At 41.9% G+C, this 20651-nt stretch overlaps 1 protein-coding gene across 1 annotated transcript in view; it reads left to right on the top strand.

The window, feature by feature from the left end:
• Positions 1–20651, top strand: part of eipr1 (EARP complex and GARP complex interacting protein 1) — a 100218-nt gene that overhangs the window by 24025 nt on the left and 55542 nt on the right. Inside the window, exon 4 of the mRNA XM_079833226.1 lies at positions 14263–14419. Coding sequence (XP_079689352.1) covers positions 14263–14419 — 157 coding nt within the window. The remainder of the gene's footprint in view (positions 1–14262; positions 14420–20651) is intronic.

Here is a 20651-nt window from a genome sequence, read left to right as displayed (position 1 = left end):
GAACGTTTTTGTTTCCATTTGTTTAATTTCAAGATCTGAGGGAAATTATCCACTGTTGCTTTCAGAACGACTACGTTTCAAAGCTGAGAGCTAAATGATATTCAAAGTCACATTACACGCTAAACATTAACATTAAATAAAGCACACAAACATTACCTGAGATTATCTTTGCCATGTTTTGTGTTGTTGTTCCAGCAGCGGTAATACGATATATCACGATAATGAACATGCACGATATTGTTATTGTGGGCACTTCAAAATACCTTGAATAATTATTAGGGCTGTCAACATTAACGCATTAACATATGCAATTAATTTGAAGCCCTTAACGTGTTAAAATAATTTAACGCAATTAACACGAATAAATTACACAAGTATGTGAATCGCCCATCATTAGCGTAATTTTCGTCACGCAGTTAGATGTCGGGAGTTTATCGCTGGACACGGAATCTGGCTTTAGGGACGTGGAATGTCACCTCGTTGGCGGGGAAGGAGCCGGAGCTTGTGCGGGAGGTCGAGAGGTACCGACTAGAGATAGTTGGGCTCACCTCCACGCACAGCTTGGGCTCTGGAACCACACTTCTTGAGTGAGGCTGGACTCTCTACCACTCTGGAGTTGCCCATGGTGAGAGGCGGAGAGCTGGAGTGGGTTTGCTTATAGCTCCCCAGCTCAGCCGCCATGTGTTGGAGTTCACCCCGGTGAACGAGAGGGTCGCTTCCCTGCGCCTTCGAGTCAGGGATAGGTCTCTCACTGTCGTGTGTGCCTACGGGCCGAACGGCAGTGCGGAGTACCCGGCCCTCTTGGAGTCTCTGGGAGGGGTGCTGGAAAGTGCTCCGACTGGAGACTCCGTCGTTCTACTGGGGGACTTCAACGCCCACGTGGGCAGTGACAGTGACACCTGGAGGGGCGTGATTGGGAGGAACGCCTCCCTGATCTGAACCCGAGCGGTGTTCTGTTATTGGATTTCTGTGCTAGCCACGGTTTGTCCATAATGAACACCATGTTCAAGCATAAGGGTGTCCATTAGTGCACGTGGCACCAGGACACCCTAGACCGGAGGTTGATGATCGACTTTGTGGTCGTGTCATCAGACCTTCGGCCATATGTCTTGGAAACTCGGGTGAAGAGAGGGGCGGAGCTGTCAACTGATCACCACCTGGTGGTGAGTTGGATCCGATGGCGGGGGAGGAAGCTGGACCGACTCGGCAGACCCAAACGTACTGTGAGGGTCTGTTGGGAACATTTGGCCGAGCCCCCTGTCAGAGAGATCTTCAACTCCCACCTCCGGCAGAACTTTGACCGGATCCCGAGGGAGTCTGGAGATATTGAGTCCGAGTGGACCATGTTCTCCACCTCCATTGTCGATGCAGCCGCTCGGAGCTGTGGCCGTAAGGTCTCCGGTACCTGTCGAGGCGGCAATCCCCGAACCCGGTGGTGGACACCGGAAGTAAGGGATGCAGTCAAGCTGAAGAAGCAGTCCTATCGGGCCTGGCTGGCTTGTGGGACTCCGGAGGCAGCTGACCGGTACCGGCAGGCCAAGCGGACTGCAGCCCGGGTAGTCGTGGAGGCATAAAATCGTGCCTGGGAGGAGTTCGGTGAGGCCATGGAGAAAGACTATCGGTTGGCCTCGAAGAGATTCTGGCAAACCGTTCGATGCCTCAGGAGGGGGAAGCAGTGCCCTACCAACACTGTTTACAGTGGAGATGACCTCAACTGGGGATATCTTCGGGCGGTGGAAGGAATACTTCGAGGATCTCCTCAATCCCACCGACATGTCTTCCATTTAGAAGGCAGTGGCTGAGGACTCGGAGGTGGACTTGTCCATCACCCGGGCTGAAGTCATCGAGGTGGTTAAAAAGCTCCTCGGTGGCAAGGCAACGGGGGTGGATGAGATCCGCCCTGAGTACCTCAAGTCTCTGGATGTTGTGGGGCTGTCTTGGCTGACACGCCTCTGCAACATCGCATGGCGGTTGGGGACAGTACCTCTGGACTGGCAGACCGGGGTGGTGGTCCCTCTTTTCAAGAAGGGGGACCGGAGAGTGTGTTCCAACTATAGGGGGATCACACTTCTCAGCCTCCCCGGGAAAGTCTATGCCAGGGTACTGGAGAGGAGAATTCGGCCGATAGTGGAACCTCGGATTCAGGAGGAACAGTGTGGTTTTCGTCCCGGTCGTGGAACACTAGACCAGCTCTATACCCTTTCCAGGGTGCTGGGGGGTTCATGGGAGTTTGCCCAACCAGTCCACATGTGTTTTGTGGATTTGGAGAAGGCATTCGACTGTGTTCCTCGTGGCATCCTGTGGAGGGTGCTCTGGGAGTATGGGGTCGGCGGCCCCCTGCTTAGGGCTGTTCGGTCCCTGTACGACCGGAGTAAGAGCTTGGTTCGCATTGCCGGCAGTAAGTCAGATCTGTTCCCGGTGCATGTTGGACTCCGGCAGGGCTGTCCTTTGTCACCGGTTCTGTTCATAATTTTTATGGACAGAATTTCTAGGCGCAGCCAAGGGCCGGAGAGTGTCCGGTTTGGGGACCATACGATTTCGTTGCTGCTTTTTGTGGATGATGTTGTCTAGTTGGCCTCCTCAGACCAGGACCTTCAGCGTGCACTGGGACGGTTTGCGGCCGAGTGTAAAGCGGCTGGGATGAGAATCAGCACCTCCAAGTCTGAGGCCATGGTTCTCGGTCGGAAAAGGGTGGATTGCCCACTTCAGGTTGGTGGAGAGTTCCTGCCTCAAGTGGAGGAGTTCAGGTATCTTGGGGTCTTGTTCACGAGTGAGGGAAGGATGGAACGGGAGATTGACAGACGGATCGGTGCAGCTTCTGTAGGAATGCAGTCGATGTACCGGTCTGTCGTGGTAAAGAAAGAGCTGAGCTGTAAAGCAAAGCTCTCGATTTACCGGTTGATCTACGTTCCTACTCTCACCTATGGTCATGAGCTGTGGGTTATGACCGAAAGGACAAGATCCCAGATACAGGCGGCCGAAATGAGCTTTCTCCGTAGGGTGGCTGGGCGCTCCCTTAGAGAGAGGGTGAGAAGCTCGGTCACTCGGGAGGAGCTCAGAGTAGAGCCTTTGCTCCTTCACATCGAGAGGAGCCAGCTGAGGTGGTTCGGGCATCTATTTCGGATGCCTCCTGGACGCCTTCCCAGGCAGGTGTTCCAGGCACGTCCCACCGGGAGGAGGCCCCGTGGAAGACCTTGGACACGCTGGAGGGATTACGTCTCCCGGCTGGCCTGGGAACGCCTCGGGTTCCCCCGGAAGAGCTTGAGGAAGTGGCTAGGGAGAGGGCGTCTCTGCTTAGACTGTTGCCCCCGCGACCCGGCCCCGGATAAGCCGAAGATGATGATGCTTTATTGTATTCAAATGTTCGGTTCTATTTGTTATAAGAAAGTTATTAAACCTGTTATAGTATGACAACACTTTTTTTGCAACTTATTTTGTGTTAAAACTGTATACCGCTTCAGCAATTTATCGCAACATGAAAATTTGATACCGTCACATGCGTAGATGCAATGCAATAAGAGTTTCAGCAGCAAGCAATTTATCTGTCCAAACCAGACTCGACCCGAGACCAGACAAAATCAATCAAAAAAACAGCCAATCACAAGAGCGTGTGGGCGGGCTACGCTGCAGAATCTGTTTGTGAAATAGAATCATTGTGAATCGCTGTTGCAGCTGGTTAGTTCCAGTTTTAATTTTGACAGCAAATTTTTATTTAGTTTTAGTCAGTCTTTTGACTAAAATGCCATTTAGTTTTAGTCATATTTTAGTCACCTGAATTGTTTTTAGTTTTAGTCTAGTTTTAGTCGACAGTAGATTTAGTCTCCTAAAATCTAATGAGTTTAGTTAAAATGTAATACATTAAGCATTTAAGCATTACATAACCGACTGTCACTTGAACTGACATTTTGACATCATTTTGTTTTTGACATTAAAAATACACGAAAGAGCTCAATTCACTTTTTTGTTGGTTTTTTAAAAACATCTATATCGTTTTTATAACTTTGTATTTCTGTTTTAGTTAGTAGGCCATATCAGGTTAAGCTAAAGCTTCAAATTATTTTTTTTATTTTTTTTATTTCAGTTAACATTTATTTAATTTCAAGTAATGAAGATTTTTTAAATGGTTTTAGTGAACTATTATAACCCTGATACTTTATTGAATATGTGTCAAATACTGGTCTTTCCTCCTGACTATGAATTAAATGGGAATTAAATTAAATACAGTTTATTGTGTAACCAAAAACGAAAGCGTGACTTTTAATTACAAACAAGCTCGAAATACACCGGGACTCTTATTTTGAAATGTATGTGCCTCTGTTGCAGTTGCAGCTGCTCATTCAAGTTCATGAGATAAAATATGCATTGTTACAACCGTCTAAAACATATTACTATATAAACATCGTAAAGTAAATATTGTCATTATTAATCAGCATTAGTTCATAAACAATTGCCTGGCATAAATGTGTGTTATTCATTGATTGTGAGCCGCTCTGTAGCGCTGGATTGGGGATGCGTGAGCCTGTAGAGCAACAGCGCCGTGTTCTCCAGCGGTTAGATCAGCACGTTCAAATCAAATGTGCGCATCTGTTACACAGGATATCAGTTCTGACTGGATCTCTTCCCTAATCGTCCCTCCCTAACATTTTCGTCTCGTTTTTATTTGTTGACAAAAATGAGTTGATTTTCATCATAGTTTTTGTCATCCAACACTAGTTTTTATTTAATTATTGTCTCGTTTTCGTCAGTGAAAAAAGGTTGTTGACGAAAATTATGACGAAAATTATTTGTCCACGAAATTAACACTGGTTAGTACGAAAAACTCTGATTAACATGGAAAAGATAAATTTTGTCATGTGTCGCATCTGGTTAGGATGGGGTATGTTATGGTTTGGTGTGGTAATGAAAGTGCACATGAAGAGGAATACACAGGAACAGTATTTAATCACAAACTTGGAGTAGAACATAGAAATACACAGCCAAACGCTAATATTAACAAGGACGAACAGAGAATGGGTCAGAACTCAGGGTTTAAATGGACAGGGCAAACAAAGGAACTAATGAGATGATGAATGAACACAGGTGGAACAGAATGACTGATCAATTAACACAGGGAAAGAAGGTCATGAGAACACAAAGCATCATGGGAAACATAGTGGATTGATTTTGTATTGTTATTAAGTCTGTGCATGTCCTTGGGATTATGTCCATTCTTTTAGTTTGGTGAATTTTTGTCCACATTTTGCTTAGATATATGATGACGTCGTTGTGTGGCCAGAAGGAATAATGCCATAGCCTAGGTTTATGTGAAATGCCGTCACTGCCCTCAATGGCTGTGCTTCTTTAGGAGGCTGAAGTGGGTTGGCCTGGGAACATCAGTCCTCACATTATTTTACAGGTGTGGGTTGGAAAGCCTCTGTAAAAGAAACGTGTCACTGCATGGTACAGAAACTGCTCTGCTACAGACAGGAAGGCTCTGCAGCGGATACTTAAGTCTGCACAGAAGATCACTGGCAGCCATTTCCCGACAGTGGATGACATCTACATCAGCAGAAGAAGTAGCAGGGCTGCCAGGATCATTAAGGAATCTACCCACCCTGCTCATGGATGGTTTTCCCCCTTCCTCTCAGGAAGAAGGCAAGAACAACCAGACTCAGAAACAGCGTCTTCCCAGACTTCCCACTCTTAGGCCTAGGGAGGTGCGATATTGAAGACAAATGCGATATGCAATACCTTGTTAAATAATGCGATATTCGATATGCGATACGATATTGCTTTAAGTGTGTAAAACCGATTTAAATTATATTTTAAAAAATGATACCATTTATGTGTTTCACATTCTTTCTGGGAAAAGAAAGCATCGCTACAACTTCTGAAAGTGACCAGCAGTGTTTTAGCAAAAATTAATGTCCCAAATCTGACAATATTATTTTAACGTCATTGTAAACAAACAAAAAATGTAATGCCAATATTTAAATACCAAAAACTCTTTACTTGACTTGGTAATATATAGTTATAGCAACCTAAATCTTAACATCAAGAGCATCCAGGTAAACAAAGACACCTGAACTAGAGGTGGACGATTATTTTTGTTATCTTAATTTTAAGTCTTCACATGAATTAACATTAAATATACACTGATAAATAATAAAGCTACAAAGGTTATTCAGCCAAGAGCACTGAGTGATTTTCTCTTTTTCTTTTGTTGTTTGATAGACTAGGTTTATTAGCAGGCTGTCACTTTAAGACCTGCATGGATCCTATTGGCACGCATTCGGTTTCTTTCCCCAACTGATATCATTCACTTAAAGTATAACCGACTGTGTTTACATGAATACTCATCAAGACAGCCATTTTGACATAACTGTGTGTATTTGACAGTTTGAGTGTGTAACAAGGCATGAAAGGGATCACATGCTTTCAGAGAATCGGCTTGTGCGCACGTTTCGGTGTGTGTGTCATGGAGTTGTTTTTTGCAAGTTATTGTGTTTAATAACTCTTTTTGATGTCAAGCAAGTCACATAAGTAACAGCCATGTGCCCAGTCTATTCTCTGCTATATGCGTCGACCTAAAATGTACACTTTTCACAATGTTGAAGTAGCCTATTAAAATCATTCAGATATTGCGTGCCGTTGCGATATGCATATTGCGATATATACATTTGCGATATTTCGATAATTTCGATATATTGTGCTGCCCTACTTAGGCCGCATTTACATTTCATGGTTCAAGTGACCCAATTCTGATCTTTTTTCCTCCCATGTGGCACAGATTGGATATGACCCACAAGCAGGAAAAAAGAACATGGATTCCGATATTCTCAGATCGGTTTCAGGCCTCATTCATATGTGGAAATAAATCTGATATGAATCAGATACATGCATTTGCGTCTGCCATGTAAGAGGAAAAATTATCGAACGTCATTGAAAAAAAACGACAGAGGCGAATGGCACCAAACTCTTTTCAATGGAGCAATGGAGGACGAAGGCTCAACCCAATTCTAAGCTGACCTTTAAAGATGGTGCGGAAGGCAAAAGCTTGTTTTATAATTTCGTCTGCGTCCGTTGCGATTCACACTGTTTTAACTTCCTTTTCGGCCTAAGCTTTTCAGGGTAGGTACGTCTATGGTTGTTTGCCAAGTGTATAGTGTAAATACAGATATCGGATATTGGTCACTTTTAAAAGAAGATATAAACTGGTCATTAAAAAATCAGATATAGTCAACAAATGGGAACTGGGCATCAACACCTGCCGTGTAAATGCGGCCTTACAAACTCTTCCCATGTGCAGTAAGATTCATACTCATAGACTCTTTCATGTGAAAGTAACAAGACATTTACATTACATTTACATTTAGTCATTTAGCAGACGCTTTTATCCAAAGCGACTTACAAATGAGGGCAATAGAAGCAGCTAGAGCAGTCCAAGGGCAAGTCTCAGTAACAAGTCTCAGTTAATCTAGCACAGAACAGCATTTTTTATTTTTATTTTTTATAAATAAATTAGACAGACAGACAATGAATAGAATGATAAGTGCTATTCTCGATCGGTCAGGTGTTGCTGGAAAAGATGTGTCTTTAGACGTTTTTTGAAAATGGCTACAGACTCGGCCGCACGAATTGAGATAGGCAGGTCATTCCACCAGGTGGGAACGGTCCAGGAAAAGGTCCGTGACAGCGATTTCATGCCTCTCTGGTATGGCACCACAAGGCGTCGCTCACTGGCAGAACGCAAGTTCCTGGAGGGTGTGTAAGTCTGAACGAGCGAGTTTAGGTATATTGGTGCAGAGCCAGTGGATGTTTTGAAGGCGAGCACCAGTGCCTTGAATTTAATGCGAGCGGCTATTGGTAGCCAGTGCAGACTGATGAGGAGAGGCGTGACGTGTGCTCTCTTCAGCTCACTAAAGACCAACCTCGCCGCGGCATTCTGGATCAGTTGCAAGGGTTTGATAGTGCATGCCGGAAGGCCCGCTAGAAGAGCATTGCAGTAGTCCAGTCTAGAGAGAATAAGAGCTTGGACCAGGAGTTGTGTGGCATGATCTGATAGGAAGGGTCTAATCTTCCTAATGTTGAATAGTGCAAATCTGCAGGACCGGGTTGTTGCAGTAATGTGGTCAGTGAATTTTAGCTGATCATCAATCACAACCCCAAGGTTCCTGGCTGTCCTGGACGGAGTAATGGTTGATGATCCTAGCTGAATGGAGAGATTGTGATGCAGTGCTGGTTTGGCTGAGACCACAAGCAGTTCAGTCTTTGCAAGGTTGAGTTGCAGGTGATGTTCCTTCATCCATGCTGAAATGTCTGTTAGGCAGGCAGCGATACGAACACCAACCGATGGATCATCAGGTTGAAATGAGAAATAGAGTTGAGTGTCGTCAGCATAGCAGTGAAAGGAAAAGCCATGTTTCTGAATGACCGATCCCAATGATGACATGTAGAGGGAGAAGAGAAGTGGTCCAAGCACTGAGCCCTGGGGAACGCCAGTGGCTAGATGATGTGACTTAGACACTTCACCACTCCATGACACCCTGAAGGACCTACCTGAGAGGTAAGACTTGAACCACTGGAGAGCGGTTCCTGAGATGCCCATCTTCATGAGAGTTGACAGTTGACTATACATTTATAGGGCCCTATTTTGACGATCTGAAACGCAAGTGTCAAAGCACGAAGCGCAAGTAACTTTGTGGGCGGGTCTCGGCGCTGTTGCTATTTTCCCGGCGGGATAAATGGCTCTTGCGCCCGGCGCAAATCTAAAATGGGTTGGTCTGAAGTAGCTTCATTATTCATAGGTGTGGTTTGGGCGTAACGTGAATAAACCAATCAGAGCGTCATCCAACATTCCCTTTAAAAGCAGGTGCGCAAGTTCCATTATGGATTGCTATTATTATGGCGTATTTACCAGGCGCACGCCAGGAGCGGTTCACAGCCGAGGAGACTGATGTTCTTGTAAGAGCAGTGAAAGACAGAGAAGTGAAGTTGTAATGTTGTACATTATGGTAAAGGTGATTTCACAGTCTTTTTTTTTTTCAGTCTTTCAGTTTTTTCAGTTTTTCAGTCGATTTTTTTTCCTGGTTCTTGACGGACAAACCAATTTGTCAGATGTCCTTATATACATATATGTCTTGCCACTATTGGGCAAACAGGTCTTATCCTTAATTATTACAATTAGCCTGAATCATTTGTAAGCTAGATTTATGCCTATTTTTTCACATCTTCGTGGCACACCACAATGATTTCCGTCATCTCATGTGTTAATATTTTTTTAGTGTAACAATTTATGATTTGCAAAAATAACTGTTGCATCTAGATTACATGAGCAAAGTGTATGCGCGTTGTGCACGCTATACATTATGGTCAAGCATGCGCCCTTAAAATAGCATAATGAACAACGCGCAACGCGCCACTGACTTTAGACTAGGTTTTTTCTGGTCAGTGGCGCAATTGTTTAATGGAACAGCAAAATAGCACCAGGGATTGTTTGCGCCGGAACACGCCTCCTTTTTTGCGCTGAACCGCCCAGGGAGCGCAAGTTCATTCACTAGTTTAGCGACGTGCTTCTGTGGAGGGAAAAGCGCGCTTTGCGCGGGTGCAAAATAGGAATGACACATGCGTCGGTGTACAAAGTCAATTGCGCTGGGTGCAAGATAGGGCCCATAGTCTTTAAAGGGGACCTATTATGCCGCTTTTCACAAAATGTAATGTAATGTGTCAGTGTGTCACTCAGCTCTAAATACCCCACATATAATTTATTATGGCTTGCCCCTAATCGGGTGTGAGCAAAAACACGCCGTTTGTGTGTGTGTCCCTTTAAATGCAAATGAGCTGCTGCTCCCCACCCCCTTTCCAGAAGAGGGTGGAGCCTTTACAGCTCATGATTAGGATCAGTGTTGCCAAGTCCACGGTTTTCCCTGCGGAATTGGGCTACTTCAACACTGTTGCCACGGGCTGTTTTTCATGTCTACGGGTTGAAGCAACCCCAATCATGTGATATTTAGCCCCGGGAATGCAAATTTTATGCCAAAAAAACACATATTTTACCCCCCAAATGCAATTTTTACTAGAGAAGCCCCCCTGAAACGCGATTGGGCTTGATTTGGGCTAGTTTTAAGTAGCAATTGGGCGGGTTTTGTTATGAAAACCTGGCAACCCTGCTTCAGATACTCCGGCAACAACAAAACTGGACAATCTCATGCAGCCAAAATGTCAGTAGTGGTGCTCAACCTTACATGTTAGGACACTGATGGAGAGACTCAGGAAGAAGTTATAATGTTTAGAATGCAACTGGACATTTCTGAACGGTTAGCGGATAAATTTATATAGTTGTTGAGGAGTTAAGTTGATTCAACTTATTGACTAGCATGTACCGTCATATTAATCAAAAAATCTTTCAGAATCAACTTTTGTGCAAATCCAGTGTTGAACTGACCCTCGTTTGTGCAGTCCGGCGTAAAATGATTTGCACAAATATATAACACTTTAACGACTTTTTTCGGCACATTTCCTTCATAAAATTAAATTTATCCATGGTGTCCTCAATGGCTCAGATGCCGGGAGTCTATGTTCATTGGTACATCCAACAACAGAACATTTGTAATGTTTTTTTGGGGGGGTCTGACATTGTATATCTCCAGCTTCTTCAGTGAGGAAACTGAACTCACTCAGGGCGGCTCTATGCTAATAATGTAATAGTAGGGGAAATCAGGAACCGTTTATTTGGAGAGACTAAAAAAGTATTGGTTAGGTTTTTACCCTTAAGGCCTGTACACACCGGGACGAATATCTCACATGCTTATCGCCAGATTTTTTCTAGATGTTTTTTGGCGCGTTCAGCTTACTACTTCTTCGTCGTATCAATGTGTGCTCGGCAAGGGCGTTTTGTGCTTGAGCGCCACCAAGTGGTGTTTTCTGTCACTTCAGCAGCTCCAGACACGTGAACAAAAGCACAGATCTCATTGGTCGGCCTTCGAACGAACCGAGGTGTTTTTTTTTAAATAAATTACGCTTTTACGCCTGCCTGTTTTGCTGGTGTGCACATTCTCATTGGCACCCTTTGTTTAGTCAAGAGGCGTTAACCGTGGGCGATAAACGCGCGCGAAAATCGTCCCGGTGGGAACAGGCCTTTATAGACTGGTTATTTACACACTGTGTGGACACACATCTGTGTTCAAACACCTTATAAAACTTACTTTTGTATAATAGGCCCCCTTTAAAGAATGTAACAGTAGCCTCACACTACTGACTCTTTTATGTGCATTATTTGCTCACACTACAAAGTTGTGCACTTATAAACACATATATTAATAACTTATTTACTTGTACTGTTTTTTTCTTTGTTTGTTTTTTGCCTACTTTGAGATTTTATTGTGCTATTGTTTTATTTATTGTATTTTTCTGCTATTTCTGCTTAGTCTTGCCATGTCTCGTAAAGACAATAAACCTTGCTTAAATCCTTGAACATTATATCACTTAATGAAGTACGGTTATAAGTTGTAAAATACTGGAAACATTGTCAACACATTTTTTACAGTGAACTTCTGGCAACCACAGTTTCTTTTATAGTGTGACTTATAAACTTTTAAAAGTACTTGAGAGAAAACACAAGCCATATGTTGTTGTAAATGTGTAAGTATTGCCTAAAGGTTTTATCTGTAACCCATAACTAGCTGTACACTTTTTGGTTGATGCAGAAATGTGCATTTCTGGACATCTGCCAGAGCGCCCATTACACTCGAGGAAGCAGGAACACTCACACACATTATACCGATATTTTTTTTTTCATATAACACAGTATGGTTTTTATTTTTTCTGGAATGTAGTGAAGTCAAAACTAAGATTCAATTCTTAAAATGTTGTTTCCCGTACTGAAAATATCCTGCGAAAGTAAAGAAATGTACAAATACCTCATAAGTGTCACTGTAACAGCCTCTTGTGGCTTTTAATGGCTAGATTTGCTGTTTCCTGATGAGACTTTACAATAAGATCCCATTAGATCCCATGCATTAACTACCATTAACTAACAATGATTCATTTGTTACAGTATTTATTCATCTTTGTTAACTTTAATTAATAAAAAACACAACTGTTCACTAGTTCATGTCAGCTCAGGACTATTACATAATATTAGCTGATGCAACTTTTGATTTGAATTATGTATTAGTAAATAATGTCAAAATTAACCTTAACTAAAATTAATAAATGCTCAAAAAAAATTTCGGATTATTATCAATGTTGAAAACAGTTGTGCTGCTTCATATTTTTATGGAAAAGGTGATTTCTTTTTCAGGATTCTTTGATGAACAAAGTTCAAAACAGCATTTATATGCATTTATTAAATAATTTATTAAAAATATATATTTTTTGTAACATTATAAATGTCTTCACTGTCACTTTTGATCATTTTAATGCATCCTTGATGAATAAAATATTAATTTATCTTTTTTTTAATCTTACTATAAAGGTGTGAATGGTATCGTTTCCATGAAAAATGCTGAGCAGCAAAATTATCAACATTGATAATGATAATAAATGTTTCTTGATTATCAAATCATTATAGTAGAATGATTTCTGAAGGATCATGTGACACTGAAGACTGGAGTAATGATGCTGAACATTCAGCTTTGATTACAGGAATAAATTACACTTTAACCCTCTGGTGCTCTTTGTTTAGGGGTGGCATTGGTTGTCTTCCCGGTCATAAGTGACCGGACACCTAAAAATTAAACTTCCTCCACCCCAGTAAAACCAATGCAATTTATTTTTCTTCAATAATATTTTTTCTTTTTAATTTTGTATTTTGAGACGATTTTCTGGTACTTTTTTAATATTTATGCAATAATTATGGTATATTTTTGCCATTGAAAATTATTTAAAAAAAAAAATTTGTTTGTATTATTATTGCAGTATTTCAGGTTAAAATAGAGACTAGGCCTTCAAAATAAATTTTTTTGAAGGCAGATTAGCGCCCTCTTTTGGAATTATTGAAGAAATCATGCAACCATGTGTGTAATCACTAGAGGTCTCTATCGAGAGGCTTGAGAAGTTTTGAACACATTTAATGATTTTTTTTTTTTGATGGATTTGAATATATATTTAAAAAATCTCAAAGACTATTTATTATAAAGTTTTAGATAATTTTTTTTGTTAGAAATATGATTTTCTTCTGTGAATTTGTGTTTTTGCAGATTTCCCATTCATTTCCTATGGTGGTCATTTTTGACCGAAGAGCACAAGTGGGAGTATTTTTTTTATGACCAATTAGCATGCTCGAATCATGCCCTCAATTTTTGTGTGTGTTCACATCCCTAAAGCTAGTTTCATATCCTTCTGATGAAGCTGTGATTTTTAAAAATTCCAAATGTGGTTCATAGGTTCAGTTTTTCATAGGTGTGTGTGTGTGTGTGTATATAAGTGTGCGTGTGTGTGGATGTGTCAATATCACACTGTTGATGTTTTAGAGTGTCACCCCTTTACTGCTGTGTACTTTTTTCAGCATCGTGGCCGTTTTGTAGATTGTACACACAAATATTCGGAGAATTTTTGTGTTTTTGCAGATTTCCCATTCATTTCCTATGGTCGTCATTTATGATTTACGACCAATTAGCATGCTCGAATCATGACCCCAATTTTTTGTGTGTTTACATACCTAATGCTAGAAAAGTCAGCAAGTTTCATATCATTCCGATGAAGCAGTGATTTTTAAAACGATTTGAAAAATTTCCGGTCAAAAATGACCGAAGAGCACCAGAGGGTTAAAGCATATTCACACAGAAAACAGAAAAGTTATATTAGATTGTAATAATATTTCACAATATAACAGTATTTTTTTTAAACAAATGCAGCCATTTTGAGCAAATGAGACATCTTCCAAAAACATAAAAAAACGCTAATGTTTTCAAACTTTTGACAGGCACTGTGTATAAACTGATCTTCGCCAGTCTTACAGATGAGTGTGTGAAATGAAAGGTGCCATGAGTGATCTGGCCTCCGGAGGCAGTATACGCTACTCAGAGAGCAGAGCTGCACACCCCTGTTCTGCTGCTGGAAGACATTAGAAACAAGCCGTACATTAACCCTCCAATAATACGATCAAATGTAATCACATGATTTATATAGGTGTTTTTATTCTGGTTGTTGTGCACTCAGTGTGCTTCAGATTACAAGCTGTTGTGCATGTGTTTTTAAGCGTGTTTTGTGCATATGCATAGTTATGATGGATTCTGACCGTGTTCTGTGTGTGTGTGTGTGTGTGTGTTTCCTGTCGGGCAGCGTCTGAGAGTCGAGTTCTCACATGTGCGGCGGTGTGGAGGATGCCCCCGGAATGGGAATCAGGCAGCCACGAGTCCCCTGACGATTCATCAAACAACCCGCAGACCTTGGAGCTTCTCTGTCACCTTGACAACACGGCCCACGGCAGCGCGGCCTGGTACGCCACACGCTATCGATTTAGCCCTGCAGCTTCCCCATTCTCCTCCCTCTTCCCTAGCTTTGCTATCCTTCTCGTCATGGCTTTTATTTCCATTCCTCTCTCTGCCTCGCTTTGTCTCCGTCTCTTGCAGCGTTTTGGCTCTGCCTCCCTTCCATCTATTGTTCTGTTCTCTTCTAGATGTTACAGAAATCTATTTGCACTGTATTTCGTGCACCCATCCGTTCGGTTTTGTTTTCAACCTCCGCCTGTTTCTTTTGTCTCAGCCGCACGCTTTATTTCATGCACCATAATTCACAAAGAGAATAAAGAAAAAAATCCGGCTTGTGTTTTGAAGCTTTTGCCAAATGGCAGGCCATCATACTCGCATCCATCAGATGAGGGAGTCGCACATACTAATGGTTTTGCTTCATCGAAACGAAAAAATTCTACAAATTCAGATCCCCTCCTCACTGTATTGGAACATAAAAGGCCAAGCGTGCACGGATTAAAATCATGTTCTAAACCCATCTGACTTCCATACCACCTAAATGGTCTTTTGTTTAAAGCAAAATTGCAAGAGTTGCGAGACAGAATCAACATTTTTTGGGGCCAAACTTGGTGCAACATTTTGCAAGTTTGAAAATGCATAAGCACGAATGAGGTTTGCAGCAGCCTTTTACTCTGTCCTCAAAAATCGCTTGATTGAAGATGTTCCTGGTAACCTCGTTTCCCCGTCATTCATCCGTCTGACGGGGGACAGTGGATATTGCCCTGGGACCATCAACAGCAGATGCCAGATTGATTAGACAAACTGCAATGATAACAGAGAAGCCTTATAAAAAGACAGTGTTTGATGAACAATAGCCTGATGATGAATCTGTACGCCAAAATCACAATCAGGGCTGAACGCTAAGGATTTTTTCTACTGGCCCCGCCGCAAAAAAAAATTAAATAGGCATAGTTATTGTTGTTTTTGACCCATGACCTTAAAGGGGGGGGGGGGGGGGGGGGTGATCGTGTCAATCTTGAGTATCTATAGAGTAGTATTGCATCCTTCATATCTCAAAAAAGTCTTTAGTTTTATTATATTTATAAAAGAAAGATACGCTGTACCGAGTCTTTCCGGAAAAAAAAAAACGAGCCGATTGGGGTGTATCGTGTGGGCGGAGCTAAGCAGCCACGAGCACGCGCAGCTATTGCGTTGGGAGCGTCTGAAAGCTGTGACATCCTTAAATGTGGAAAAAACGTTATCCTAAATAAACCATGGAGATCAATCAGATTCAGCCGTACATATATGATCCAGAATCAGACCTATAATCATACTTTATTTTGACAGATACATACTATTTGCACCTCAGTATTGTTGTACATTAACAGGATGCAATAATAGCATAGAGTGTGAATGATTATATTTATTAAAACTATTAAATAGATGCCGACCCTATAATTTTATAATAGCCCACCCTACACCTACCCAATAAATGCTTTTATTATTATTAAACATTTCGTTAGGCACTTTATTTCCACATTTAGAACATTTTCTTAATTTTTATTGAAAGTAAAAGCCTTTCCGATGTGATGTGTGATGGGAAAAGGGAGAAGAGCGAGCTCTGCAAAAGGCGGATTCGAACACGGGTTGATTGCATCAAAACCAAGATCCTTAAGCCTTACACTCTACTGACTACTCCATTGAGGACGTTGGAATATGCAAATCTTTTTTTAATCTTGTTTTGCCCAACCAGGCATTGTTAGGCGGAGCTAAAAAGACACTCACACACAAGATATAGGTCCTGCCTGTTGTTGATTAATACCAGTGGTTATGTAGTCATGTCGCCGGAAATTGAGAAATTGCTGTCCCAATGTGTTGTGAACAAGGATACTTACCAGTGCTTGGATTCGTGTAGCTCAGGAGCTGATTGAAACGCACCCTGTGTTTACTAGGATACTCGCAGAGACCAGCATTTTTGTGTGAATATGTCCGTTCAAGCATAAGAAGACGTGAAAGAGAGCTCAGTTCAACTCAATCCAGAAGCGGCTTTCTGGGGGCGCAGCATAATCTGTGCACGTGCGAACATAAACTTTAGTGATGCAGCACTGGCCCAATCCGGCAAGTGACAGTTGCGTCAACTGTCCCGAGCAACGTGTGTGCTGGCCGTGACCCATCTGGCAGACCTTAATTTCAAGCCCCGGCAATAAAGCCTGAATGTACTGTAGCTCTTCTAAAGTGAGATTGAAGTAATGGTGTAACATTGCTTAGCCAAGGCATCCATGAACAGCATGGCATTTGTTTATAATCTGTTGTCTTTGCTCAAGAATGTATTAACTTTCGAGCATTTGATATATTGTTTCCCCAGAATTTATTACTGTAAATACTACATGCATGTAGGGGAGAGCGGGGCACAACCTAACACGTCTTGACTTTATCAGTTTATGTAAATCCACTTGGGATTCAGAGTATAATTTTTTTCCACATTCATTTCACACGTCTAGTACAATTATGTGGTTTTGTTTCATTATTGCAGTGTATACTTTTTGCTTTATTTACCCCGAAAGAATGAAAGTGAAATGTGACAACGTGCCCCATAGGTGGGGGACATTGTAACATGACCATATGACTGCTTAAAATGTTATCTGATCAAATAAAAAAAAAAAATATTTAGTCAATAAAATACAATTCTTAACTTTTTGATATAAAATAATGTTGTTGTTTTTATAATTACAAACAATGAACACTGCAAAACACAGCATAGTTCAAAACAATGTGGGCAAATAGATAGAAGAAGAAACACGTTCCCATAGTTTCTCAATAAAACTCATAAAATTATTAATGTTAATTATATTGCTAATGTCATAGAACAACATAGTTCTAATAATTCTGCGTCACAATGTGCCCCGCTATCCCAATTATGCTGCAGCTGCGCAACTGGGATTTAAACCTGGCTACTGTTGCTTCTGCAAGTTAGTTAAGCATTTATTCATTTAGCAGACACTTTTACCCAAAACAACTTACTGCAGAAAACTGCAAGCCGTTTATTATAACAGTCAATAATATTTGTAGTACACAATGGAAAGTTTCAAGTATAAATGTACATTAGCTTGTACACTAGCTAGAGCAGAACTAAAATGCAGAGAAGTAGATAAATAGAGAATAGTTTTAAAATAATAGGTTAGATAGATAGTGGCTCTGATTTTGACAGATCAGGTGGAGGTTGGTAGCACATTAAATTAAAGAGAAACAGGGTGAAGGTTCTAGAACAGGGGTCGGAAAGTAAGTTTGGCATCGGGCCCAAAAAAATCGCCACTAGATAGCGGGCCAGAACATAGTCAAGGGATAATTTAAGAAATGAATTGATGAAAAATGCAATTAGAATTGTGTCTTTTGTAACTGTTAGAAAAATTGGATAAATTAAAAGCAGTAGTGACACGTAACCTGGCAAGTATCTTCATTCACCAACTTGCAACTGGCTAAAACACACATATGCGGGCGATGCAGAATGGATAAAGATAACTCAAAAAATAAAAGAGGATTTGAATAAGCCCAATAATGGCATGTTTGAGTCGTGCTCTTAACGAACTATGTTTTATTTCCTCTTTTCATATTGTGAATAATAAATGTGTATTTTAATTTGCTTGTTACACAATGGAGCCTAACTTATTGCAATCATTATTTGGTGTAGCCTACTTTTACACTAAGAATTATTCCTTGGCATCCTCATGTACTAAACTGCATTCCTTTTAATTGTTTGCCTGCTGGAGGTACGCGATTACGTCATGTGCAGAGTGAAGTTAACATTTAAGCTAGACTTGAGAGGAAATGGCACTATCTAAGAGTCTAAAGAGGAAAGTCGACAGTGAAAATAGGGCATACAAAGAAGAATGGAAAGACAACTGTGTTCATCCTACCTGGTTTTGTGAATGCAAAGCCGGTGTGTCTCATCTGCAATGAAGTTGTCGCTGTTGGTAAAGAATATAATATCAGACGGCACCACGAGACAAAGCATGGCAGCTTTTTTTGCTGGTTGTCTTGTCTATATTTTTTATAAAATTGAGTTGTTATTGTTCACGTGTTGGTGCTGAGGCCCTGTGTTATAAGCAAACGTTTCAACGGTTCACTGTTCGTTTTTTCATACCACACATTTCATGCCGGCTGTTTTAGAGGCGTGTCTAGCGATCCACTCCACAGGCTCTTTTGAATGTCTTTCAGAACTTTTCAAGTTAAAAGCTCTCAATTCATCCCAAAATAAAACATTGCTGCGAAATCGTTCTCGTACTTTTTTTGAAGGCAAAATCACTAAAGACAAATTGATTGTGAGTAACTCTTGTTGTTGTAATTTCTCCGTTTCTAAGCGATGTTCGAACCTGGGTCTTTCCACCTTAGGGTGTACTCACACTAGCCAGTTTGAACCGTGCCCGAGTGCGTTTGACCACCAAAGCGCGGTTCGTTTGACTAGTGTGAGTGATCCGAACCGTGCTCGGGCGCGGCTCGATTAGCCGGCCCTGGCCCGCTTGGAAGAGGTGGGCCAGAGCACGGTTCAGTTGGACTCGGGCGCGGTTCGCATGCAGTGTGAGCGCTAACCGTGCTGGAGCACGGAGCAGCTGCGCGCTACTATCAACATTACAACAGCAAACACCAAACTATTACTACTTGGATACACTTTTCAATTAATTCAATAATATTTAGGTTTATAATGGTTCTGGTTTTCACCTTATTGATGAACATGAATTGAAGTTTGCGGGTAAAGCTGCAAATTCCTCCGTCAAAGTCAGCTGCCTCCGTAATAATCTTCTGATATGTGCAGTGTAATCAAGTGAAAATCGCTGCGCGGCATAAATTATAAATGTATTAGGCAGTCTATTAGCGAAAGCGCTTTTCTTCCTGTCTTCTTCAAAACAAAAAGTTGCATCGTGAATGACTTAAGCGTGCTCCGGCCCGGTACGTTAAGTGCAATGTGAGTGCAGGCCAGCGGGGGAGTGGGGAGGGGGGACAATCGCGCTCGAGCACGGTACAAGGCAATCGTGCCTAGTGTGAGTACACCCTTAGAGTCGTACGCTCTAACATAGATGCAAGAGGTTGCAGTTTTTTGCCTCAGTCACTAGAGCGTCTCTTGACATCAGGGGGTTTACCTGCGTAGCTCTCACTAGCTGGCCTCCGTTACACTATCATGACAGATCTATTTCTGAACCAGCCGCTATCAAAATAATTTGGCTGTGGGCGCGGCCAGATATTATTACTGGCGGGGCCAATTCTGGCAGAAAAACAACAGGTACCTCATGTTCACTGACCATGAATGGTGGGAGTGAATATATACTCTTAGGAGTGTATTTCCAATGCCAGTCTTGAAGGCCAACGTTAGTAGGTTGCTAGTGAAGTGGGTCCTTGTTGGATTGAAGTTTCTATGCACTGTCATGTTCAGAATCATCTGCAGAGATAGTCATGTTGGTCAAAAGGCTGAACAACAGTCTTGTCCAGTAGTCTCATCTTCCAGCTGTCCAATTTGCCATTATAGTCGTGGAACCCAATTGTACAGTAATTTTGTGATCAACTAATGGGATGGCTAGGATTACAAGGGGCTCTGTTTTTTTAGATTAAACTCAAAATTGGCACTCCATCAAGGCTGAGATGTCTGAAAGACAAGCAGAGACACAAACCGAGATAGTGGAGCGACAGATAGAACTGTGTATCATCTGCTTAGCAGCGATAGGAAGTGCCTGTTGGTAAACCTGTCGCTCCACTGTCTTGGTTTGTACTTTTATGATCAAACCCAGAGAGTTTATTGAAAACCGACTTATCTGCTTGTGCAGTAAGACTGAATCCCTGTCAGGCAGCTAACAGCATTGGCGAGATCTTTTGCAGAAGATGTTAGGGGATCTGGTTTCTGATGGTCGTTACCTTATCAGTGAAAAAGGTGGCAAAGTCATCATCAGTCAGAGAGTTAGTGGAAAGACAAAGGCACTGAGCAGCAGTGAGCTTGGTCCAATGGTCACAAAGAGAATCGGTGAGCAAGGTGCTAGAGGGTGTCACATTCTGGCCTGGAGGTGAAGGGACAGATATTTGTATGTATAGAATCATTCGCATTAAGTAAGAATTAGTAATTAGAGGAGGAAAGTGATGGAGACACCACAGAGACAAATTATGTTGGGGAGAAAGCACAATGGTTACAGCAAGAGAAACTAGCCGTTTCCCTGCTTGGTGTACACCTTCTTTTAAGGTTAAACAAGGCCAGAAGAGCTCGGAAGTCAGCTGCTTGAG

Source organism: Gobio gobio (genome assembly GCF_949357685.1).
Source record: "Gobio gobio genome assembly, chromosome: 13".
Classification (NCBI taxonomy): domain Eukaryota; kingdom Metazoa; phylum Chordata; class Actinopteri; order Cypriniformes; family Gobionidae; genus Gobio; species Gobio gobio.
Note: the sequence above shows the minus strand (reverse complement) of the source record. Positions and strands in the feature narration are given on the sequence as shown.